Here is a 25,425-nt window from a genome sequence, read left to right as displayed (position 1 = left end):
GAATTTGGCCGACATCCAAAAGCCCGACCCCTGCTCGGCAATATCTAAGACCACAAATGTGACATTCATAACGAAAAAACCCACGAATTTGGCACACATCCAAAAGCTCGACCCCAAGCTCGGCACTGTGTAAGACCACAAATGTGGCATTCATAATGACAAAGCCCACAATTGTGGCACACATCCAAAAGACTGACCTCGGCTCGACACCATGTAAGACCACGAAGGTGACATGCGTCTAAAAGCCCGACTACCAGCTTGGCACTATGTGAGCTCACGAATGTAGCCTTTATAAAAACAAAGCGCAAAATTTTGGTTGCAAGTAAAAGGCCTCAAACAGCCATCATGTTCGGGTTTCTATCTAATTACTTAGCCAAATTTTGGCTTCAAGTTAAAAGAGCTCGGACAACCATCTGGTTCGGGTTTTTATTTCATTACTTAGCCAAATTTTGGTTTCGGGTTAAAATGCCTCGGACAGCCATCCTGTTTGAGTTTTTATCTAATTACTTAGCCAAATTTTGGTTTCAAGTTAAAAAGGCTCGGATAGCCATCCTGTTTGGGTTATCTAATTACTTAAGCAAATTTTGGTTTCAAGTTAAAATGGCTCGGAAGGGCCCTGTTCGGTTCTAGAAGATCTGAGCTTATCTGCTCGGGACATGGTCTCATATAAATAATCTAGTAGTTCTTGTACGACATATTCATAAGGAGAAGACATCCTAAGGCTTAGGTCTAGTAAAAGCGAACGATCTTACTGAGGGGGGGTTTGGAGGTTTAATGATAAGGAGTGAGTCATGTTGTTTGGGAAAGCTCTCCGAACTTTGACAAAGTAGCGGCTCGAAGAGAATAAACATAAGATCGGAGGTGAAAATATTCTTATATTTATACTAGGAGAAATTTCATGGTAACTGTCAGATCAACATGAAATCAAGGGTCTGGATTTTTGTGAGGATATGTACTATCGCCTTGGAAATCAAGCCGCCATGAGATCTGGGCCGTCCATTTATTTTCATTCGGATCAAGATCTGCATCATTTGGGATATTGTGCAGGCTGAATCACCACACAACAGACATGAATGATTAGTTACATAGGGATTAGGATCCTACCAGATTTTTTATTCTAAACTTCATATTTCTTTTAAACTAAGGGGGGTGTATTGGTTAGAGACTTTTAATGACTTTTATGGAGTTTAAAAGTCTAGAGGTATTCAAACTAAACTTTTATATACTCCATAAAAGTTTAGTGGTATTCAATGTAAACTTTTATAGAATTTTAAAAAGTCATGTGGTATTCAAACTTGACTTTTAAAAACTCTACAAAAGTCTATAGGTATTCAAAATGTCAATAGACTTTTAATGACTCTATGGAATTCTATTAAGTACAAGAATTATATCCTAAGGTACAACAATAAAATGTCAACAAAAGTCTTTGATTCAACCTAAAGATTTGGATGTACATTTAATTGAGAAATCTCCCAAATTCAATACAAACTTTCATTCTTTTCTCATCTATTTATTTTTCCTTTTATTTGTACTTTTTAAAAACATAATTAAAATTTAATTTTTTTATTAATTATTATATAACATTTTATTTTTAATTATTTTCTTTAATTTTAGTTAATCTATATATTATATTATTGGATAAGCAAATTCATACCGATACTATACCAAAATTTTCGGTATACCGAACCAAAAAAACCTTACATTTTAAAAAAAATTATAATTTATTGTTTTAAAATATTATATATTTTAAAATTTTTGTATATTTTTCCGATATTTCGGTATATACCAAAATTTTCAAATTGGATATCATTACCGTATCGAAAAATTCGGTATTGTTACCGTACCGTATCGAAATCTTCGGTATACTTAAAATTCGGTAAATTCAATATTTTTTGTTATGGTAATCTCGGTATATCGAAAATTCGGTATTTTTTCCTACCCCTAACTGGGCTTGTATTGGCATGTTCTATATTATACAATTTTCTTTGAAAGAAGTGTCAATTTGATGAATTTCAAATTGAACTAGATAATGAAGCTCAATTGTCTTCATCAGCACAAGTTTATGAAGGTGACGACTTTGATCAGTGTATTGCCCGAGATTTTATTACCGTAATCTGAAGCTAATCTGAAATGAGTTAGTGATTAATTGATGTGATTATAGACGGAACGGGTTAGACCGAGAAAGACGAGAAAAGACGCAAAATTATGTGCGAGGGTGTGCCATTCGCGCACATGCGCGACGTGATGCGCGAGCCATGTGCGGATTCGGCAGAAGACCCCGCGCATATGCGCGGCGTGAGGGCGCGCATATGCGCGAGGTGTCCAGTAGCCAAGGGGCTGGAACAGAACATTGCGCGCACATGCGCGACGTGAGCCGCACACATGCGCGAGGTAGGCAGAGAGTTGCGCGCACATGCGCAACGTGAGCCGCGCACATGCGCGAGGTAGGCAGAGAGTTGGGCGCACATGCGCGGGGTGAAGTCGCGCATATGCGCGAGCTACGGTAAAGGTTACGCGCGGAGACTGAAGGTCTCGCGCATATGCGCCTAGGAGTGTCGCGCATATGCGCGAGACGTGCTGCATGTACATCGAGCCACTTGCCTTACATGGACGAGATGTATATATATATATATACATACATGCAAATCTTCATTCAGCAGCCGAGAGTTTACGGGAAAAAGGCTTCAAGTTGCTTCGGCGTGGGAAATTGAGATTTACGAGAAATCCGTCCGTCAGGTTTTGAATCCGACTTCAGTACTGAGTTCCTATCGACGCAGGCTACAACTGGATGTAATTTTTGTTACGTTTAGACATGATTTGAAATTATGATATTGTCATAATTGAATATAAATCATATATGGTGTTTCTGATATAGTAGACATTATATATTTGAAGTCCGATTGAAGAACAGACTGTGTATGTAATTGTTGTGATTTTCGGAGTTAATTTGATTGAGATTCGATAACAGAGTTGTATTGTTATTCAGATTATGAGTTGTACTGATACTGATGATGAGTTCTGGTATTATATCTGTGATGTTGAGATTGACGGGGATATCGAGACGGTATTGTTATACCGTCGAAACATCAGTCAATCGATATTGATCAGATTCAGTAGTGATTTCGATTATATCGTGATATCGTCGATATGGATTAGATTGTATCTTGATTCGATATTGATCAGATTATGTTTGATTTGAGTATTGATCAGAATAGATTTTGAATTGAGTTGCATATTGAGATGTTGCATATGCGATATTGTATTTCAGATTGATATGGACAGATTTGACTTCGAGACTTCGACTTCGTCAGACCGCGAAGACAAATGTATAAATTTATGTTGATGTGGGATTGTACAACTCGAGTCCGATTGACTTGAGTTTCCCAAAATCATATACTTTACTTTATTGCATCGATATTTGCAATTGTATGAGGTTGATACCTTTGATTTATTGATTTATGTACCGAGTCATTAAGCGGATACGCTTAATTGTGAATGAGTAATCTTGTGACAGTAGTGCCGGATAGTGATGGAATCGTCACCGGCACATTGCACATTGTCACAGGATAGGATATTGGTGAAAATGCCAAAGTCTGTGACGGTTAGGTCAAGACACCGGACGTTTGGCTATATCGGAGTGGATAGAATTGGAGTTTCTTCTATTACTGGTGTTCGATATGGAAAGAGCCAAAGTCCGTGAATAAGAACATACCACCACCCCGATCGGGAGTGTAGGTGGGTGTATGTTCTTATTCCGATCGGGATCCCTAGATTAGGACTGAGTCGAGTCTAAGTCTGAGAATCACGGAGAGTGATTCATTGCTTGATATAGAATTATGTTCCTGCTGATGGTACATGGTTAGAATATAATTTATTCTTGATATTGATTCATGTTTAGGATTATAATACATGCGATGAATATTTGATTCATGTTCTGATTTTGATACATGTTATGAATGTTTAATTCATGCTTTATATTGTTTATATGAAAGGCATGTATACATGATTTATACTGGGAATTTAATTCTCACCGGAGTTATCCGGCTGTTGTCTTGTTTGTATGTGTGCATGACAACAGGTGGGACAGGATCAGGGTCAAGACAAGAAGAGAGAGAGATCATGATTATAGTGGAGACTACGGACTTGGATTAAGGATAGGGTGGAACACTTGATAATTAGTTGTTAAACCTTAGTTTTTATTGAATGTAAATTGTATAGGACTTGTACTTTAATTATACAAATCTGTATATTAGTTAGATTTCATTACGTTCCGCAATTAAAGAAATTTTTTTTTATGACCCAAATTACTTGAATTAATAAATTGATCCTAATGATGATTAAGAATTGAATTAGCGTCCGGGTCCCCACAATCAGTTATTTAATACTCAAAAACAACAACGAGCAAATGCTAATGCATGGAGGTATATCATAGCCAATGGAATGTAGAACCATGTTGATCAAATTGTCAGTAATGATTAGATTTTTTTTAAAAAGACTACTCATTATTTTGAGTGTTCTTTTAATAAAATTTTATTATGAACTTATAAAAATATTATTCATTAATATGTTGAATTAACATAAAGAATTGAAATTTTGATTTCAATAAATTGGATAGTTCATTTGTCGTTTTTCACAAATTAAATTGATTTAACTTTTAAGTAAGTCAAATTCATTTAAATTCATAAATAAAAAAATAATTTAAAATTGAAGAGGTTATCTATGTCCAATAATTATTTTAAAAAAAAATTAATAAAAAATAAATCACAATTATAAATTACAAAATTCATATAATTCTATGAAAAAGTTTACAAAATTCTACAAAAATCTTGAAAAAAAGTCTATAAGAGTCTATGAAATTTGTTTTACAATTCTATGAGATTTCATAAAAGTCAATAAAAATCTATCAACTCCACAAAAATCCATCATTTAAAAAAAGTCATTAAAAATCTTTGAATGTATAGAATGAATACACCCCTTAAATAAGGGGAGATGCTGTTGATGCCCCTTAAATTTGGTACACCCGGATGGATCTGAGCTCATATCAATACAATCTCTGGCCCACATCAAGATGGACCCCTAGCTCTATCAGAGATCCTAGCTCACTCTATGAAAATTCAAAAATCCATTTTCCAAATTATACTTTAAGTAATATTTTGATATCATCAATAACCAAATATATTTTTTGATGATAGGGCTCTCGTAGCTTGTGACCTCACTGTCGGAACATGGACAATTCCATTAAATGAATTACTTGATTACATCCACTTTCATTTTTAAAAGTTGTGGCATGTGGGTCAAAACAAATCTTTGAGAAATTTTTCTTCCCCCGAGCTTTTGTTTTTCTTGTTCGCGAGGAAAAAATTATAAGCAAAATATTTCAAGAAAACAGCAAGACAAGACGAGAACTGAAAAAAACAAAACAAAGTGAGAGAACCGACAACTGATTCAGTGCTCCTAATCTTTTTCCGTTTATATTCACAAAGCAAATTTATTCACAAAGTCCATTTTTACAAAACAAATCCATTTTGCTTGATTGTTGTTGATTAGACCCCATATTTTTCCAGAAAATAAGAAATTTGCCCAATTTTCGAGCTCCAAATTTATAATAACTTCTTCTGCAAGAGGAATTGACTTGACTATACTAGTAATATGACCAATAAACTGATTCTATGTTGCCACGTATGCTGCTTTGTGGGATACGGATTCCCAATTTTTTTGTTGTGCAATGAATACTTCTTCAAAATCTAAAATTTTAATAACACCACATTAAAAATCTCATTTACAAAGAGATATTCTTTAAAAGCAAATGAATTGTTATAGAATTTACCTGCGTACGAAAATTTATCCACGAAGTATCTTACACAATAAATTTAAGAGTAGGTCTTTTGACAATCTCACGAATCTTTATCTGTTAGACGGGTTAACCCTACCGATATTCACAATAAAAAATAATACTCTTAGCATAAAAAATAATATTTTTTTATGAATGACTCAAATAAAAGATATGTCTCACAAATACGATCTGAGAGATCGTTTCACACAAGTTTCTATCAAATTTTAGTTGTGGCGTGTCACCTACTTGTTGTAATATCCACATTTAGCCAATGGTACCAGGCATTTTGTTTTGGGACAAGCAAAATCACATCAAACAATTTTGTAATGTCCGTTTTCTTTTTTTTTTTTAAAAAAAAAACATAACATTTTTCGGATACAACAATTAAATATTCTAACTGCCTCACCAAATTCATTAATATCACTTTTAAATCTCCAAACCGGAAAGTATTGGATCTTTCAGCTTGAATTGATACATGGAGAAATGACATCCACATTCTGTCCGTAGAAAACAATAAAATATTTAATGCCTCGTCTTTATAATTTTGTAAATGTATTGGTTTTTCCCAATAAATATTAACCGTACATTCATACGTCAAATCAATATATTCACAAAATTATAAACATCAGCATTAAATATTTTACTGTTTTCTACTGACAATGAGAAAATATAATTTTGATATAAAGATATAAAAATGTTGTTTTATCTTTTATAAACATATGATTAATTTTTTTGGGAGCGTTTTCATATATATATATATATATATATATATATATATAATAGATTAATCGATCCATAATTATCATGAAAAATAATATTTTTTACAATAGTTTTATATAAGCATATAGAAAGCAAGGGCGATAAAGCCTTTCTTTCTAAAATATTGAAAGAAATAATATAATTTTTTAGTTAAGTTTGGATTGTAAAATTAGATATGAAAGAATTTTTTAATATACTGGTATAAATAAAAATTTAGAGAGAAATATCAAAATACCTTCAAGATCGTGATGTATGCCTATAAAATCCTTTATTAATGTTTCTTAAATAGAAAGGATTGCCTATTACTATATACTTTTGGATAATTATATGTTTCGGTACTTATTATCATCTGCTTTAAATTAGCGTCTTAATATTTCATTTTAAGGATGGATTAAATGTGGGCGACCAATTAATTCCCACATATATACATACATACATACATACATACATATACATACATACATATATATATATATATATAAATATGATAACCTAACTACTTAGGTACACCATATAGTAATCTTGAGAATTGAAAACCCTAGGTTACATTTTGTGGAGATTGAATTAATTTCAAAAGCAAGATCTAGAGTTATCGTCCATGGTTAAGAGTTATATATGTATGTATATATGTCATACGTTATTCGTTATCTCATCCAACGAGCCTAACGGTTATGCATAGGTACATGCTAAGTTCAAATTCAACCCTAAGGCATCTCCAACCCAAAACTCTATTTTAAACCAACTCTACTCTAAAATAGTACAGTTTCTGCACCAAATATTATATTCATCTCCAACCCATCTACTTCAAATCTTACTCTAAAAATGAATATTCTCGGAATATTTTTTTTGTTTTATTTATTTCATTTTTTTATAAGTTATTAAATATATATTTTTTAAATTTAGTGATATAATTATAATTACATTTTATATTGAATATATTTAGTATTATATTTTTAATAAATGTGATAATATTACAAAAATGATTAATTTAATTATTTTAAATATATTATTGAAATCTATATTATACGAATTGAAATAGAAATAATTTCAATTGGTGAAATAAAATTAATACATGATATTAAATTAAATAACATATTACAAATACAACTTCAAATATTTGAACGACCATATTCATCTCATAAATGATCAATTAAAGCATTTCGTAATGCATAATGAGCGTCTTTGTCTTTTATTTTTTTATATCGAGCGAGAAATTCTCGAAATCTGATATGCTCATTAACAGCCATTTCTACCATTGGAGTCGGTGCTTCCCTAGCATCTTCTCAATCGGTGCACTAAGATCACGTTCATCTTCGATTATCATATTGTGCATTATAATACATGCTTTCATTATATCATTCAAATAATTTTTCTTCCAACCACGTGCTGGAGATGCCACAATCGCATATCGTGATTGAAGAACGCCAAATGCACGCTCCACATCTTTCCCGCATGACTCTTGTTTCATCGCAAAATACTGCTTCTTCGGACCACGCGGATCATGGATAGTTTGCACAATAGTTGACCATTTCGGATAAATACTATCAGCTAAATAATATCCAGTGTCATATTCTTTTGATCCAATAGTATAATGAGCTGGAGGAGTAATTCCTTGTGCAAGATTGAAAAATAGACTGGAAAACTCTAAAACATTTATATCATTATTGGTTCCAGACATACCAAAATATGCATGGCATATCCAAAGATCGTAATCAGCTACCGCTTCTAAAATGATTGTTGGAGAACCACTACGACCTGCATATTGTCTCGCCCAAGCCGTGGGACAATTTTTCCACCTCCAATGCATACAGTCGAGACTTTCCAATATTCCAAGAAAACCTCGTTGTTTGCCAATATAGAGAAGTCTGGCAACATCATTGGCAGTAGGTGATCTCAAGTACTGCTCCGCAAAAACTTCCACTATAGCTCGACAAAAGTGTTGCATACACTGAATTGCAATAGATTCTCCTATTTGGATGTATTCATTAGTAACATCCGTAGGTAAGCCATATGTTAGCGCAGCTCCATTGGAGAAGCCCAAGCAGCAAACGCTATTTTAGCGCTTGGGTTGGAGATGCCCTAACTATGGTGTGTGTGTGTGTTAAAGTTAATTTTTGAAACCACTAGGTATCCACAACTTAGCTAAACAATTTTTCAACCAGTGTGGGATATGTCTTTTGGAATGGAATTCATCACTATTTTTTTGATTCAACTACGCGATAATGCCCAAGCAATGAACACCCATTCCCTTCAAGATTTCAGTGTCCAGTTTTAAGTCTTGTCTTTAAGATCAGAGTTGGGAAGTAGGTTTACAGGTAGAAAGGACGAAAGGAGCAGTTGAATCTCATTCAATGAGCATAATAAAGGCCATTGCATGTGCCCATATTTTCCTGTTAATCCTCTCATTTAAACATATAAATTCCATTATTTTTCTTCTAATTATTCGAAAACTATGACGTTTAATCTCTAAAAATATACAAAATCGCCAGTCATCATAATTCACGAGTCTGCCAACTAATACATATATTTTTTCTTCTTTCGAGTTATGATCAATGGGACCTAAACTCATGTGACACCATTAATATATGTCCGTGTTATTTTAATTTTTTTAAAAAATAACATATATTTCCCCAAGGATATGTGGTCTATATAACCAAGAACTCAGTTCTGCAAACCTGCATTCAGGAAAATATACAGTTGTAACCATTCAAATGAGAGCTTGTGAAAGAGCCTGCTGGGGCATTTTCTTGGGATGTCTATCATTTGCAGTGAGTTTATGCAGTGCAGATGAACAGACAGTGGCAGTGGAAGTCGTAGGAATTGCAGAATGTGCTGATTGCAAGACATACAACATTAAATCCACTCAGGCATTTTCAGGTAATAACTCTTGCATATCATTCTGACACAATCCATGCACAGGAAATTTTGAGTTATAAATTCTTCGATATGTTCGATAATAAATATGTATTTAATTTTGTCATATAAATTTTGGATTTTCGATTCATTATATAGATTTTATATAAAATTTATGTTGAATTTATCCGTCTTGTATGATATATGTAATATGATCTTACGCTATATATTAAATGTTGTGAACATTTTTTGGATTTTTATAGACTAATCCTCTCGGTTAATTAGGGAGTCGAGTATAATATATAATACTGATGGTAACATTTATTTTAATATTTCAAATACAAATTATACATATAATATAATTTTTTGTATTTGATGATTAATTATATGGTTTTTCTTTCGTTCGATTGGATTTTCTTATGCAGCGGCGTGATTTACACTTTTGGAAATTGAAAAAATACAAAAACTTGTGTGAAACGGTTTCACGGATCGTATTTGTGAGACGTGTTTGCTCTTTGGATCATCCATAAAAAAATATTATTTTTTATGCTAAGACTATTATTTTTTATTGTGAATCGTGATACCCACTCTTGAAAAAATCGTGAGAATTTTATTATTATTATTATATTATGTAGTCCAATTCTTAATCTTAGAGTTATTGTTCTGATCTTCACCAGAAACTTAATATATTTTCAATTTTTTTTAATAATAGAAAATCAATTTGTAAAGAGAATTGATGTTAAAAGGATATTTAAGCAACGTTGCATGCAGGGCTTCGTGTGAGCGTGGACTGCAAGCTAGAAAATGGCGAAACCAAAAGAATGGGCGACGCTGATATCGACAAAAATGGCAAATTCAAGATCTCAATCTCACACGAACCCGACCAGAACTGTTACGTCCAGCTCCACAGCGCCGCCGGCGTGCCCTGCCCCTCCCACGGCGGCCTCGACGCCTCCAAGATCGTGCTCAAATCCCAAACCAACGGCGCTAAAACCTTCAGCCTATCCACAAATCTGCAGTTCTCCACCGCCCCGTGTGCTTCCAAAACCTTCTCGTCCTACTTCCACCAGCCACCTCTCCCCCCGCTGAGCCCCCACCCATGGCTCAAAAGCTACCATTCTTGGCCTCCTCTCCCCCCACTCAGCCCCCACCCATGGCTCAAAAGCTATCATTGGCCTCCACTTCCCCCACTAAGCCCCCACCCATGGCTCAAAGGCTCCCATTCTTTGCCGCCTCTTTCCCCGTTTCCGCCGCTTCCTCCTCTCTTCCACCACAAGCAACCGCCGGCTCCCGTCATCTACACGCCGCCTCCGGTCTACACGCCAAAGCCATCGGTTCCGGTTTACAAGCCAAACCCACCAGTTCCTGTCTACAAACCAAAGCCACCAGTCTCCAAGCCGGCTCCTCCGGTCTACAAGCCAAAGCCTTCGGTTCCGGTTTTCAAGCCAAAGCCACAGGTTCCTGTCTACAAACCAAAGCCACCAGTTCCTGTCGTCTATAAGCCAAAGCCACCAGTCTCCAAGCCGGCTCCTGAAGTCAAGCCACTTCCTCCGGCGGTTCCATCGTACAAGCCTCCATGCCCGCCGCTCCCTAAGTTTCCTCCTTTGCCTAAGTTTCCTCCAAAGTACTTCCACCACCCTAAATATGGATTTACTTTCCCACCACTGCCCCCTCACCATCCTTAAAATTCTTCTCGAATCCGATCTAAAGGATGTTAGCAATGTTGTTTGATTGATTTAAAAGGGTTTAAGTAAGAAATTGAACTAGGTTGCAGCTTTATGGATAAAGGCTCTCATGTTTCATGAGAGAAAGTTATACTCGTTGTGGTTCGTAAGTTGTGTCCGTACGGTCTGGTCTGGTCTTGTTTTGTTTTGTTTTGCTTTGCTTTGAAAATCAGATTCAATTCCTTGTACATTTCTTGAAAAAGTCCCTCTATTTCACGCATGAACAATTTATTATTTGACATGGTTCTGGTTTTGTAAATTTGTTTGTGTTTTGGTTTATGATTTTTTTATCAAGTGTTGACGTAAACCTCATTTATATTGATATGATCGAGACACATAATAAGCAAATTTAGATGACAATTTGGATATTTTCCGTGTTTGAAAAATAGAAATTTATCCTAAAACCTAGTCTTGAAAATTTCAATACAAATTATTCATTTTGTATAAACTTACTTCATAAAATTTCATACCGAGTAATTAAACATATCAGGTTAAATGTAGCATATTTTTCATTATATATATAGTATTTATTTAAATATATAATTGAGTATTACTCTTGTTGTAGAATGACCAATTTTTACAAATTAAGTCGATGATTTGCCCCTTAAAATATTTGAATTTATATTGTAGAATCAAATAAAGCAAGCATAATTAAGTAAATAAATTATTATCATAAACTTTTGTTAGTTAATAAGGTGTTTTGAATATGAAACTTTCTTAATTACGTTTTTATGGTAATTTTTCATATATTTACCGGAATAAAATAATAGTAGGTCTCTTAAAAGACAGTTTTACTAATTTTTTCCCGTGAAACATATCAATCCAATTTATACTTAAAATAAAAATATTTGTTTTTATGAATTAGATCGAATTAGAGATATGTCAAAAAAAAATTGATCAATAAATACGGGAAGTTTTTATTTTTTTAAAAAAATGGGAAGTCTTTTTATGAATTTTAATTTTAAATGGGCTTTACTTTAAATAAGAGCTCGAAAGCCCAATCAAATCCTGCGTGCATAAAAGAAGTCCATGTCTTACAACTCTCGTCTCGAGGCTTATAAATCCCACTTAAGTTTAATTCCTGCGATCACTTGCGATTGAGTTGGATTCTGAAATTCTCTAGAACCCTAATAAACTTCCGGAAATCGGGCTTCCGCTTCTACGGTTCAAATTGTTTGCCCGAGTTGACAATTCGCAGGAGTTTCTTTACTTTTTTGCGAGAAAACCGAGATATTTGCGCACGTGTTGGTGTTGCCTGGGATAAATTAAACATGGACGTGGTATGCATTGAGAAAAAGAATTCAGATTTAGATTTATTCACAATTTTGTGTTTCAATTATGACGATAGATAAAATATTGGTATTAGGGTATCAGATGGTTTTACTTTAATCACAAGTGATCTATTCTATTTCAGTTTGGTCGATATAGATACCATGGAGCATCATTTGAGCAAACATACCGGTGTTATCCTGCTTCCTTTATTGACAAGGTTGGAAGGCTTCCTTTTAAAACTTTTGGGTTCCTCTTGGATTGAAGCATTTTATTTTAAAAGTGGATTTAGAAGAATGTATCTGAAGTTATTTTTATAACTGAGGATTTGAACCATATTGTTTTGAATTGAAAAATCACTTATAATTAAAGTCGAAGATTTGCGTTCATGGATTTGAAAACCACCCAAGCAATTAGAGGCAAAATTAGAGTCATTTTACCGATTCTGTTGGTGGCTACTTTAATATATTGCACTCTTGTATCTCTGATTATGTCCTCTAATGTTAAAGATTTTCTTTGGAACAGAACTAGTAATAGTGTAATACGCTTAGCATTGCTGCTATTATTTATGCCAAGCATTGCTTATATATTGTCAATTTATTAGATTTGGGATGATTTTAATTTTTCCACTTTCTTGATTTTGCAGTCTCAGATAGAAAATGGTGACAAAGGTAAAACAACTTATGCTTCTACCATTGTTGGCAAGTTATGGATATTTCATTAGCTCGTTTTTTTTAATTTGTTTTTGTTCTTGTTCCAGTTATCATGCCTCCATCAGCTCTTGATCGTCTCGGTAGTTCTCCTTTCTTGTGTGGTTCACACTGTTATTTTTTTTTTTTTGGTGTGGGGGGGGGGGGGGGGGTTTCTACCTTTCCGATGCTTGACTAGCTATTGGCCTTTAAGGTTTAATATAGATTGAAATTGCCCTTATCATGCAGCATCACTTCATATTGATTATCCTATGTTATTTGAGATTCAAAATGCTTCCACTGAGCGGGTTTCCCACTGTGGGGTTCTGGAGTTCATTGCAGAAGAAGGCACAATGTACATGCCTTACTGGGTATGTCCAGAACATCTCGTTGTTTTACAACCTTTGCTGGACAACATTTGATTGTAATGTCATCTTACAGATGATGGAGAATCTGTTATTACAAGAAGGAGATTTTGTACAAGTGAAAAATGTGACTCTTCCCAAGGGTACATATGTTAAATTGCAACCCCACACAAAGGACTTCTTGGATGTCTCTAATCCAAAAGCTATGTGAGTGTTGAGATAAGATTTATTCATCCTATCGTGAATCTTGAACATTAAACGTAGATGCAACATTTAGCACACCCAATTTGCATCACACAGGTTTTGCTTGTTTGGATATGAATAAGAAACTAGTGCGTGTGCACATACCCATATATATGTTGCATTGTTTTGAAAAACTCCGTTTTCTTATCTATAGTAAAGACATCATTCAAGTTTGATGTTCAATTAAAATTTTGTTGCAGCTTGGAGACAACGCTGAGGAATTATTCCTGCTTAAGCACTGGGGATAGCATCATGGTGGCCTATAATAATAGAAAGTACTACATAGATATCATCGAAGCAAAGCCTTCTAATGCCATAAGTATTATTGAAACTGATTGTGTAGTGGACTTTGCTCCTCCTCTCGATTACAAGGAGCCTGAAAAACCTTCTGTATCCATCCCAAAAGGCAAACCACCAACAGAAGGTACAATTTTGATAATTGCTCTATTGACATGCGCTCTTTTTGGCATTATGATATCAAGGGCATGTGTCGATATTTTTCTTGAATTACCAGCTGAACTATCTTATGCCCATTTTTGGATGTGCAGGTCTGGAGCCTCCAGCTGAGACCGGACTAAAATTCAGTCCTTTCACCGGTGTTGCAAGACGGTTAGATGGGAATCCTCTGATAACCCAGCCTGCACCAGTTACATCAAACGTCAAAACTGATGCTCTTACTGCTAGTGGGCAAGCTTCGACAGCAAGTTTCAGTTCACTAAGTAAAAATCGCCTTTCTCAAGGGAGGCTCGTATTTGGTTCAAATACAGACCGCTCTCATCAAGCCTCAAAGGTCTCTATTTCCCCCCACCTCATCGTATCTTTCTCTCACTTACAAAAAACCAACATAGATATTTCATTTTTAGTATTAGTATATTTGTAAATAATCAAATAATTTCAGTTATGGAGCTAAAAGTAAGAAAAAAAATTTTAAAAAAACCAATGTTCTTGGTTTGCTTATACTGTAGGACACTTCAAAAGGCACCAAGCAAGAGCCGCCAAAGAATGGAGAACCAAAATTCCAGGCCTTTTCTGGGAAGAAGTACTCACTGATGGGTTGATTATATGTTCTTATAAGCCTTATATTTTCTCAAGTTATTTTGGCACTGAAACTTCATCGTTCAAAGGTGTGGAAGAGCAATAGTTGTTGATCCAAACTTGGTTATCTAACTTTATTGAAAATATGCGTAGCTCGCAAACTATCAAAAATAAAATAATAGGTATTCAAATTTGGTTCAAAATATATTTGAACTGATTTAGTTAAAACAAGTTTAAACAAAAACAGAGTAATTCGGCATTTCCCACACATTTGTGTTCTTGAATCATGAACTTGTCTTTGAGATTTTAAATACTAAATACTTGGCGTGGAAAATATGCACATCTGTCTCAGAGATGACTTGAACACTAAATGCACGCTGAGACCATTGAGGCTTGTTGTCGTCTTGTCGAAAGTACAGCATACCCTTTTTAAGGCTCATATTATACATGGAAAACGATTTTCTATTGAACGATTACATGGAAAATAACTTTAGAATGGAAAAAAGGAAAATCAAGAGTCCACACATTAATCATCCAATCAATCTTTATTCGTCCAACACAATACACAAATTTTCCAGTAGGAAGTCCGTAAATTGTACTAAAGTCCACATACCAAATCAGTCTATCCAAGGCAGATTTCTGTCAAAGCATCCTTCACATTGGGATATTTAAACACATACCCGAGTTCCATCACCTTCTTGGGAACCATGTTTTGTCCTTCCAAAAGCTTAAACGAGTGCCAAACATTGTAATATCAGCTCATGCACCACCTAAGACTTAACTTAAATAGGAGGAATGAGAGAAGAGATCATACCACATATGCACCTTCTTTAAGAGCAAATCTCAGGAAAAAAGAAGGGATATGCAGCCAAGAGGGTCGACCCAAGACCGATCCCAGATGAGTGCAAAATTCCGAAAGCCGAACAGGGTTTGGAGCAGAGGTGTTGAAGGCTCCTGTTATTTAGATGTAGTAAATTAGGATAATCTGAGGGATGAAATGAGAGAAAAAGGTCGAGGGCAACATGATTGAGTTTTGGGAACCAGTGGTATGAACAACTGTCACAGAACAATTCAAGTATTTTTTTACTTGTAAATAAATTACATGTATTTCAAACTGCTCACTGATAAGTACGAATTATCTCGCATGCATTTACGAACACCTCAAAGCCTGATTGACTGAAGCTAGCTAGAGGACACATCAAAAGAGTCGTGGAGAACACCAAAGAGTTGGAAAAGTTGCACGAAGTTCAGCATGATCCATGTCGATTTCATGCAAGTCAGCAATGTTTGTTTATCATTCAATTATTTTTGAATTGCGTGCAAACATAGCTTAATTAGTGTAAAATATTAATTTGTAATGCATTGTTCAAGTTTGTCATCTTTGACTTATTGCGTTTAACGTACCAGACATAATAGGGAGTGTTTGGAAGAGTTTAGGAAGTATTTTTTAGATTTTTGTTCGTAAATGTCAGCTTTTGCTTCAACTTCTATAACTAAAGTAAAATTTATCATATTACACGATTGTCATTAATTTTTATAAATATTTTTGTAGATTTTGTAAAATACTAAATTTTATTTATCTATTTGTTTTTATGAGTTTCGAATGCAACTCATAAAATTCCAATCATATTTTATTACGAGCATTTATTTTTTTAAAAATATTTTGCATTTTTGTATAATTTTCATTTCCACAAAAAAGAATTTACATAATTTTCTGCATTTATACAAAAAAAATTGTGTGTTATTTTATTAATCTTATATTAATTTTCAAGCATTCATATTATAAAAAGATTTTGATACAAAATATTCAAAAAAATAATAATAATTATATAAATACAAAGTATATAGTGTGTACCAACATTTAAATAATTAAAAAGATAAATGATATAGAGATTAAAGATATTATTGTAATTTTACTAAAATTAAGTTTGGAAATAAATTTTCTCCAAATACTCAAATTTTAGATTATATAATTTTATTTCCAGATACTTCTTACATTTTCTTCTCAGTCAAAATAATCTCTAGAAGAATCATTCTAAGATAAACAAAAGATCTCTCAAACACTCTATTAATATGCTACGTGAGAGTTGAATTATCGATAACATTATTAAAGGCAGTAAATGATGCAAATTAATACATCAAGAATACACTGCCTTCATTTCCTCTTCCTATTCTCTGTTAGGTTCCCAGACCACACTAAAACAATGCCAACCAACAGACCTCTCATTTTATCCATTTAGTACAACTTGCGTTTAAGCAATTGAAATCCTGTTAATTTAGGAACAAGTTTTGGATTCAAGTAATGGGACATAGTACACTTGTTAATCCGTCACAATTTGAAGATCATCCACACAACACAAGTTCATAACCCAAAAAATAAAGGAAAAAGGTCTTGGAGGAAAAAACCACACCTGTATAAGCAGGATTGCACATAGCTTCAAGGATCATGTTTATTTGGTCATCCATATGAATCCATGGAAACCTGCACAAAAAGAAAGGCCAAATTATGTTTCAAACAACAAGAAACTATGACGTACAGAGACGCAACTCACAGCGACCGGTGAATACAAGATCATGAGATACAACCCAAAAAATTGTGTTCACAAATGGCAAACAGCAGAGGAAGACCCAACAAGGAGGCCGATACATAGCTCAAAGTGCATAGTTGATTTTGTTTCTTAAGTACTAGTTTGGCCCTCCCACCTCCGGAAAAAAAAAAAGTTAATTTATTTTATATGATATATAGTTTCATATGATATTTAATGTAACCCTCTCATCAAATTTCTGGTTCTGTCTTTGCTTGTGAGACAAAGTTTAGGGGCAGTACCACTGGTTTCCGGTGCCCATTGGCCCGCCGGCATACTTCTTGAAGGCAGGTATCATACTAGCTGCAGAGATTCAGCAAGAGTCCCATCAGTTGTAACATCAAAACGACTTATATGAATAGTGTGAAAGACACCTATTTCATTGCCAGGATGCTAGCAGCCGCATCAAACACAGCGTTGAAGATTTTGATCAATTGCACTAATTTCATGGATTACCAATCCAAGAAAATTCAAACGGACGGATTCATCCAAACTTTCAGTAGATTTGTTCACGCGAGTATGTCGATTCAACAGAAGCATTTAGAATGCAACAAAGAAGACACCATTTAAAGCCAAGCAAAAAACTGACAAGGATTTAATAAAGAAATAAACCAGACCTAAAGCACCACCCTCTAATCCGAGTACAACACCAGTACGAAACACCACGAGTCTAACGTTTGTATTGACTTTTTGAGCAGCTTCTTCCCATTCTCTACAAACCTGGAAAACCATAGAACTTCGTGTATATAAAATAGATATTGATGTCGATATTTATAAACAATTCATAAAAACTATGACACTAGAAAATTTTAGTCTCAAATACCTCAGCCAAATAATTAGTTCCCGGTGGGCTTTGCTCATCAAATGTAAGAGTTTCACTAGTGCCTGAGAGTTTGGTTTGCAATTATTCCATAAGAAGTAATTATGATAAACCATTTAAGCTTGATGGTTCAATATCTCATTAGCCAAAAAAATTGGATATCACAAATTTATCGAATGAATACGAAATACTTAGATGGAAATAGAAATTCAAACATACATACCATAGTAGCCACATGCAGATGAACTGATCAAAACCTTTGGACGACATTCATCTGGTGAACTATTTATTATGTCTACGACCTGCATAATCCAATTTTTTCAAGTGATCAAACAGTAAATACAAGGGGATACCATTAATTCTAGGTATCAAATTCATGACTAAACAAAATTTTTTAGAGTATAATGAAACAAACCTTTGTGGTTGTTCTAATCCTGCTGTCCTTGATTTCTTTCTTCACCTGTAAACATTGCATTAAGATCAATTTGTTCATAAACAAACTTGTGGATGTGTAGGTTATACAGCTATGATCATGCACTCAAATTTTGAACATTAAAAAGTACTAAAAAAAGTCCAAAACAATTTAAGAATCATTTATTTCAAGAAAAAAGAAGCAGCTATCACCTAGAGTGAACTTGAAAGCACAGATGAACTCGCCAGTTGTACCATCAAACAAACAAAAAATAAAATTTTATTTTAGGTATCTCAAAATATACCTCAGGAGTCCATCTCGTGGTTATATGCTGTCCGGCCAAATTCACAACTGCCGTCGAATTTCGAATGAAGTCTTTCCACTCCGGCTCCTCTGCTATTACAACTTTGGGAAACTCCTCCACTAAACATTTCATGAGACAAAAATTATGAAACCAGATGGACTTTGAGACTTCCACAAAAATGAGAAAGAACGTTGAAAATGATATCGGAAAACAAAATTTCGTACTCTTGGATCATGTTAAGTTTATAAAGAACGAAGTAGGAAAGAAACGAAAAAGCAGAGATGAATGGAAAAGAAACTAAAAAGGGATTTTAAGCAGCTTTTCGTTTCTCATTCGAAGAGCAAACGAGAAAGCGACTTTATTTTACAACAAAATCTCTATAATAACCCACAGAAACCATGAGATTCGTGTTATCTATCTCATTTCACAAGCCTTACAATCACAATTCATGAAACTCGTGCTAAGCTATCCCGCAAAAAGGAATTTCAAGAATATAACTTCATTACATTCTTACCTGGAAAAACTGACAGGGCGCTTGATCTAGACCGCGTCAAAACGTGAACACCGCGATTATCTGCATTTCGAAGATGATGTATAGAAAATGGATTATACACATTCACTATATAATCAGGCGAATAACACACCAGCAATCAGCGCACTGAGTCAATTATTTTAAATATTTCGACAAGAAAGATGAGATGCAGAGCAGCATATTCTGATATGAAGTTACCATTATGGAATGACCGTATACCTGCAAGCAATCTTTGCACCAATCTTTTACCGATAAACCCAGTGGCTCCAGTTATTGAAACAACCATTTCATTGGCCTGCATCGAAAGGAAAAAGAAAGTAAAATCTTACAACGTGAGGGCCACTAGCTTTAACGTATATGCCCACGCTCAAGGCCAAATTTCTTAATCAGAATATATATTTTTAGCTAAATAGACATATTAATGGGCAAAAACACAATCTTAAACGAGAAGGACAAATGGTATTGAAGCAACATCACCTTCCGAGGTACCCCAGAATCACTGCCACCACTGAAAGACATAATTCTTTACCACCTTCCAAAATAACTCCTACAAAAATGAGACAGAACAAAAATTTCTTGTGACGATCAAATTAGTACTCATCAAGAAACAACGTTATTTTCAGGAAAAAAAAAAAGAAAAAAAAAGGCAAAGCTCGAGTGTTGGCATGAAGTGGTGAGATAGAGAAACGGACCTGTTACTAGATACGCACAAAATTTTGGAGAAATCAAGGCAGCAAAAGTATTCTTTTTATGTTTGTTTCATGCCTGCTTTGTTGCCTGCTTTGACCGCCCATTTTTCATATAAAAATGTGATCTTGAAGTAAACGACTGTCACCAACAGATTTATTTTTAAATTGTATTTTTGGTATATTATATATTTACTATCAAATTTCAGTTTGGTCTCATGTTTTTTTTTTTTTGATAAATTTAGTTATTTTTCATCGATTGTGTTTATTTGTTTTTGTAAATAAAAATAAAAAAATATAACAAATTAAAACTGAAATTTGACAATATAAAATATCAAAATATAAAAATATTTTCTTTCTAGTTATTGAAGCACCGAACTATATACATAAAATTTATTTTGTTGTGTATGTTAATTTATAAAATTATAAAAAAGAATTCATGGTATATTTAATAATTACTTGGTAAAGTTTATGTTAAATTAAATTAGAAACATATACGATATTAGTTAATAAATTAATAAATCAATAATATCAAGATAATGTCAGTGTAAATATCTCAATTTTTTAAAATTTATTTTTTTAAAATTATATATATCTTATATATAAAAGTAAGAGAAGCGAAAAACGGATGAATTTTAGTTTGTAAAATTATGGATAGAAATGGCTCGAAAATTTGTGTATACGAAATTCATTATTTTTTTCTTTTGATTATATCTGTTTGTTTTTTATTTATAAGTAATTTATCTAAAGAAAAAGACTATTATATCTTTATTATTTATATAGCAGAAAAAAATTAAAATAATATCTTAGATTCTTAATTAGTCTCTGGAATGCAAAGAGTGAAAATTGAAAAGGAGAATATCCAAAGTGAGATGAGTGCGTTTGGCTGAAAATTTCTTTTTTTTAATCCAAAAAAATATATTTTGATAATGAAGAAGTCAAAAAAATATGGCTAATGTTTAATAGACTAATTAAGATGTTATTTTATTTTAAAAACTTTGATTTTTTCATCCAAAAAATTATTTTGATAATTAAGAAGTCAAAAGATATGACTACTAGACTTTTACATCAACTTTTACTTTTACAAAATTTAAAAAATCTTATACGAAATATAAATTACTCATGATATAAAAACCTTATTTAATAAAAACAAATTTTCAAAGTAATATTTTGAAAAATCTTTTGGTTTGATATAACTATGTAACGCATATTATGCCGAAGACTATTATTTACCATTTAGAAAGGAAATTTATGATATATGAAGAATGTTTCTCATATTTGAAAAAAGAAAAAATTTGTGTGAGACGGTCTCACGGATCGTATTTTGTAAGACATATATCTTATTTGGGTCATCAATGAAAAAATATTATTTTTTATACTAAGAATGTTACTTTTTATTGTGAATATCGGTAGAGTTGACCCGTCTCACAGATAAATATTCGTGAGATCGTCACACAAGAGACTTACTTTTCGAAAAAAATGTTCGTTCAACTTCTCGATTTCAAAATCGTTATAGTAGAAATATTTAAAAAATACCCACAAAATAAAATATTAGGTGCGATTATGTTCGAGTGCTTGATCGTGTTATTTTGAAAGATGGGGAAAAAAAATGAAAACGTCTCTATTTTACATTTTGAAAAGAAAAATTAATTACAATTTACGTTTTTCTTCAAAGAAAGGTCGTAAATGAGGACTCGGCATAAATAATTCATTTATTCGGAAATCTTTGTACAATTTAGGCTTTACATTCAAAGTCTTGAACATAAAGATGGAGATGTTTGACATTTTCGAGTAATATTAAAGTTGTAGTCGCGTTGATCTCAACTTAGGGGTGTAAACGAACCGAACACGTTCACGAACTTTTCGAGCCGGTTCGAATAATATTTGGTTCGAATTCGAAATTATCGAATTCGAGCCGAACTCGAACATGTTCGAATATTTTTCGAATCGAATTCGAGCTAAAATTGTATTGTTCGACTGTTCGCGAACTGTTCACGAACTTTAGCATTATATTTAAAAAATAAATAAAATATTATTAAGTGTATATATATATATATATAATTATTAAGTATATATATATAATGTTCGAATATATATAATATTATTAAGTATATATATATATAATATATTATATATAATATTATAATATATAATATATATAATATTATTCGAGTTCGAATCGAATTCGAACTCGAGTCTCAGTTCGAATCGAGTTCGAATCGAAAATAATAAAGTTCGAGTTTCGAATCGAGCTTCGAATATGTTTATTCGAATTCGAGCTCAAGCTCGAATACTGAAAATTTCATAAAATTCGATTCGATTCGATTCGTTTACGGCCCTATTCTCAACGTTACCTTTGTTTTATATTGGAGGAGTGTTATTTATAACTCAAATTCCCGTTCTTTTAGAGGAAGGAGGGTGGCATTAAACCCAGATTATTCTATGTTATTAGTTACTCTGCACACGAATACAGTCTTTTTTATCATTATCGATGGACTAAATTGATATTTGAATTGTTGAAATAAAAAAATAAAAGTAAAAATAAAAGTGTGTGATGAATTTTTTTTTTAAAAAAATGGAATTTAATATACGTATCATCCCATTTTATCAATAAACTTTGGGAAAAAATTCATTCTCTTATAGCAATGGAATTTAATATACGTATCATCTTATTTTATCATTAAAGTTCGGCAAAAATTCGTTCTCTTATAGCAATGGAATTTAATAGTTTAATTATTTATGTATATATAATTAGTATTTATAATATTGTGAGTGGTCCCTAATGTTCAACTGTGATATATATTACAAGTCCCCCATAAATTTCTCAGTCTAAGTTGCCAGAAACGACTGAGCTTGGTAGATGAAGAAAAATAAGATCAAACCTGAAACGGTTCTTGCAATTCAATGAATTTCACGTGATTGACTATTTAGTTTAGTTTATTATTAATTGAAATATACCCGACTATCAATTTAATTATGAAAAATAAAGGAAAACGGCAATATTAATTAGTTAGGTTGTATATTTGTATTTTTTTGATTTTGATACTACATGTTTTCAAATTCAATATTTGGCCGTTATCTTTGTTATTTCATGTAATTTTAGTCATTTTTTCGATTAATTTTGATATGTGCATCAACAATTCCGATAAAAAATTATTAAAATAATCAAAAATGGAAGATACGCAGCTAATAGTGAATAAGGACAACATTAAAAAATCAAAACCAAAAATATACAAAAACTTGTGTGAAACAATCTCACGGATCGTATTTTGTGAGACAGATCTTTTATTTAGATCATCCATGAAAAAATATTACTTTTTATGCTAAGAATATTAATTTTATTGTGAATATCGGTATGATTGACTCGTATCACAGATAAAGATTTATGAGACCGTATCACAAGAGACCTACTCAAAAAACAAATATAAAAGACCAAAATCGCAGTTTTTTCGAAAAAATAACGTTGATTGATACGGTAAAAATGAACATTAACTTCTCCGAAACAAGAACGGGCTACTTTTTCCCAGTAGAAATTAGAACTTCGTCGGTAGCATTTATTCAGAAGACACGCATTGTATATAATTGAAAGCTACATCAAGCATTTTACTTGTAATCCATGTAACACACATGATGCGATCCTGGTGGAATGAGTGAGCAGGGTCGGGTGCTCCACCGGATCTGCTATCAAAATGATGAAGGAAATAAGAGCAATGTAGATATCTGAACCAGAAGCTTCTTCCCCGGGCGGAGAGGATTTCCTGCACTCAAGAAGGTAACCACGTGAATGGGCGCCGGAGGGGTGTCCGGCGTGGCCACTCCGATGCTTAAGTCAGTGAATGATTCAAGCCAAGAACCAATGTAACCAAGTGATTGTTGTGATATTGGTGTGAATGAATGAATGTAAATGTAAAGAGAGAACCTGATACTTATAGTAGGAGAAGTAATGATGACCTCGTTCTCCGTGCTACCTACTAATTATAGTAGGACGGCTGAGCACACCCTATATTCTGACATGTCAAATCTCATACTGGTCGCATCCAGCCCATCTGATTTTGTCAACCCATCGGCCTGGTGTCAGAGATGGGACAGTCGCCCACATCCTACTCTACTAGTATACTCGAGTGCGGTGCTCATATCGAGGTGGCCCGGGTAGAAAGTTCCCGGGAGTTTGAACGAGAGCCCGGGCGTCTGGTGGCCTGGGGAGGAGACGTCCCGGGCATTCACCCGCCCGGCTCCTGATGAACCCTTCCTGCCGACTTGTCCTTATTCTGGCCATCCATCCAGTATCCTGGGTCGTCCATGTCCCGTGCACAAGAATCGTCCATGACTCGAGCACAACCCAGGCTATCCCGAGAGTATCAATACATAACAGTCAAGTGGGTTATATAGACCAATCAATACAGCCAAGAGTAAATTGCAAATCCCTTCCCTAAAAGACAAAAACATGATTATAGCAATGTTGATATGTAACAGTAAAATGAACCTCCCAATGTGAAAAACAGACGTTCAAAATATTGACAATATATAACAAATAAGAAAAATCTTACAGTTTGCATATTAGAAAACAACATACCAAATATTATGCTTATCTAAAAAAAGAAACTCTGATTTAGCAACAAAATCATTAGTTTCTCAAAACAATGAAACAAACAAAGGCACCCATCTCTGTTCAAACAGGTTAGAGTCACGAGCAGAGGCTTGACAAAAGCTGCTGTCAAAATGAAGACCAATCCATACAACCAAAAGTCAGAAACTTAAGAGAGACTGCAACTATATAAACATGCGAAGGAAAAACAAGAACCATAAAACTTAGTATTCGATACAAGAAACAATAAAAAAAATGTGCTTGAAAAGTTGGACTCACCGTAAATTAGGTTGTCAAGCAGTGCATTTTTCGAGTTTTTCCATGCCCTATATACCCCCATAAGGATCCGGGTTAATGACTTGGATAGCCCATATCAGAGCCAATATGCCGGACACTTTCCTCAAGACCCGGGCACTTCTTCACTTTTCAGTTGATCACCCAATAGCCCGGGCCCTCAGACAAATACACGGGTACCTTACTACCCGGGTCACCTCGAGAATTGCACCACACTCGAGTATGATTGATACATGTCGTCTAATCTGTCAGAGCAACTTGGACTTGGAGTGTCCTAGAAGTTATCAGAAGCTATAGTATGGACAACCGACTTGCAATACTTTGCAGGTGTTAGCGAAGCCATTATCTCCACTCAAATTCCTAAATACTAAAAAATTACTGATTTGATCGGTTGGAGCCCCTTATCGGGCTCATCTATTTCAACGAGATCACATCAC

General features: G+C 33.8%; 4 protein-coding genes and 1 long non-coding RNA gene across 7 annotated transcripts; 3 read left to right on the top strand and 2 right to left on the bottom strand.

Moving 5' to 3' along the window:
* Positions 1-7,841: 7,841 nt before the first annotated feature.
* On the bottom strand, positions 7,842-8,537 carry LOC142544186 (uncharacterized). Its single transcript, XM_075651249.1, has one exon. It carries the CDS (start codon positions 8,535-8,537, stop codon positions 7,842-7,844), a length of 696 nt encoding a protein of 231 aa, XP_075507364.1.
* A 690-nt stretch (positions 8,538-9,227) lies between these two features.
* On the top strand, positions 9,228-11,418 carry LOC142547077 (uncharacterized). 2 transcript variants are annotated; one of them, XM_075655153.1, is made up of 3 exons: positions 9,228-9,469; positions 10,217-10,806; positions 10,903-11,418. In XM_075655153.1, exons 1-3 carry the CDS (start codon positions 9,304-9,306, stop codon positions 11,128-11,130), a joined length of 984 nt encoding a protein of 327 aa, XP_075511268.1. In that variant the 5' UTR covers positions 9,228-9,303; the 3' UTR covers positions 11,131-11,418. The 2 variants fall into 2 exon arrangements, with proteins under 2 accessions (XP_075511268.1, XP_075511267.1); XM_075655152.1 differs by having other exon boundaries at positions 10,217-11,418.
* Positions 11,419-12,198: 780 nt separating this feature from the next.
* LOC142547076 (uncharacterized) lies at positions 12,199-14,948 on the top strand. The gene is made up of 9 exons (XM_075655151.1): positions 12,199-12,449; positions 12,584-12,658; positions 13,085-13,109; positions 13,199-13,231; positions 13,377-13,498; positions 13,569-13,699; positions 13,936-14,159; positions 14,284-14,525; positions 14,701-14,948. The coding sequence occupies exons 1-9, from the start codon at positions 12,441-12,443 to the stop codon at positions 14,791-14,793; spliced, it is 954 nt and encodes a 317-aa protein (XP_075511266.1). The 5' UTR covers positions 12,199-12,440; the 3' UTR covers positions 14,794-14,948.
* Positions 14,949-15,174: 226 nt separating this feature from the next.
* On the bottom strand, positions 15,175-20,198 carry LOC142547074 (epimerase family protein SDR39U1 homolog, chloroplastic-like). Of its 2 annotated transcripts, none has more exons than XM_075655149.1 (13): positions 20,116-20,198; positions 19,901-19,970; positions 19,643-19,718; positions 19,406-19,465; positions 18,892-19,010; positions 18,591-18,635; positions 18,399-18,477; positions 18,179-18,240; positions 17,973-18,075; positions 17,598-17,658; positions 17,182-17,252; positions 15,585-15,724; positions 15,175-15,497 (listed from the first exon to the last, which is right to left on the bottom strand). In XM_075655149.1, exons 2-13 carry the CDS (start codon positions 19,940-19,942, stop codon positions 15,393-15,395), a joined length of 963 nt encoding a protein of 320 aa, XP_075511264.1. In that variant the 5' UTR covers positions 19,943-19,970; positions 20,116-20,198; the 3' UTR covers positions 15,175-15,392. The 2 variants fall into 2 exon arrangements, with proteins under 2 accessions (XP_075511264.1, XP_075511265.1); XM_075655150.1 differs by having other exon boundaries at positions 19,901-19,967; positions 20,112-20,185.
* Positions 20,199-23,599: 3,401 nt separating this feature from the next.
* On the top strand, positions 23,600-24,882 carry LOC142544869 (uncharacterized). Its single transcript, XR_012820127.1, has 2 exons — positions 23,600-23,727; positions 24,466-24,882. It is a non-coding gene; the product is annotated as an uncharacterized LOC142544869 (long non-coding RNA).
* Positions 24,883-25,425: the final 543 nt, after the last annotated feature.

The sequence above is a fragment of the Primulina tabacum genome, chromosome 5 (assembly GCF_025594145.1).
Source record: "Primulina tabacum isolate GXHZ01 chromosome 5, ASM2559414v2, whole genome shotgun sequence".
NCBI lineage: Eukaryota > Viridiplantae > Streptophyta > Magnoliopsida > Lamiales > Gesneriaceae > Primulina > Primulina tabacum.
Note: the sequence above shows the minus strand (reverse complement) of the source record. Positions and strands in the feature narration are given on the sequence as shown.

Excerpts from the sequence above, each read along its gene's own strand:
- LOC142544186 (XM_075651249.1), bottom strand. The coding sequence starts at position 8,537 with ATGCAACACTTTTGTCGAGCTATAGTGGAAGTTTTTGCGGAGCAGTAC.
- LOC142547077 (XM_075655152.1), top strand. The coding sequence starts at position 9,304 with ATGAGAGCTTGTGAAAGAGCCTGCTGGGGCATTTTCTTGGGATGTCTA. Across the intron at positions 9,470-10,216 it reads ATCCACTCAGGCATTTTCAG|GGCTTCGTGTGAGCGTGGAC; the intron begins GTAATAACTCTT and ends CGTTGCATGCAG.
- LOC142547076 (XM_075655151.1), top strand. Across the intron at positions 12,659-13,084 it reads CTGCTTCCTTTATTGACAAG|TCTCAGATAGAAAATGGTGA; the intron begins GTTGGAAGGCTT and ends TTGATTTTGCAG. Across the intron at positions 13,700-13,935 it reads GTCTCTAATCCAAAAGCTAT|CTTGGAGACAACGCTGAGGA; the intron begins GTGAGTGTTGAG and ends ATTTTGTTGCAG.
- LOC142547074 (XM_075655149.1), bottom strand. The coding sequence starts at position 19,942 with ATGTCTTTCAGTGGTGGCAGTGATTCTGGGGTACCTCGGAAG. Across the intron at positions 18,241-18,398 it reads ATCTGCATGTGGCTACTATG|GCACTAGTGAAACTCTTACA; the intron begins GTATGTATGTTT and ends CCAAACTCTCAG. Across the intron at positions 15,725-17,181 it reads GTGCAATCCTGCTTATACAG|GAGCCTTCAACACCTCTGCT; the intron begins GTGTGGTTTTTT and ends TCTAAATAACAG.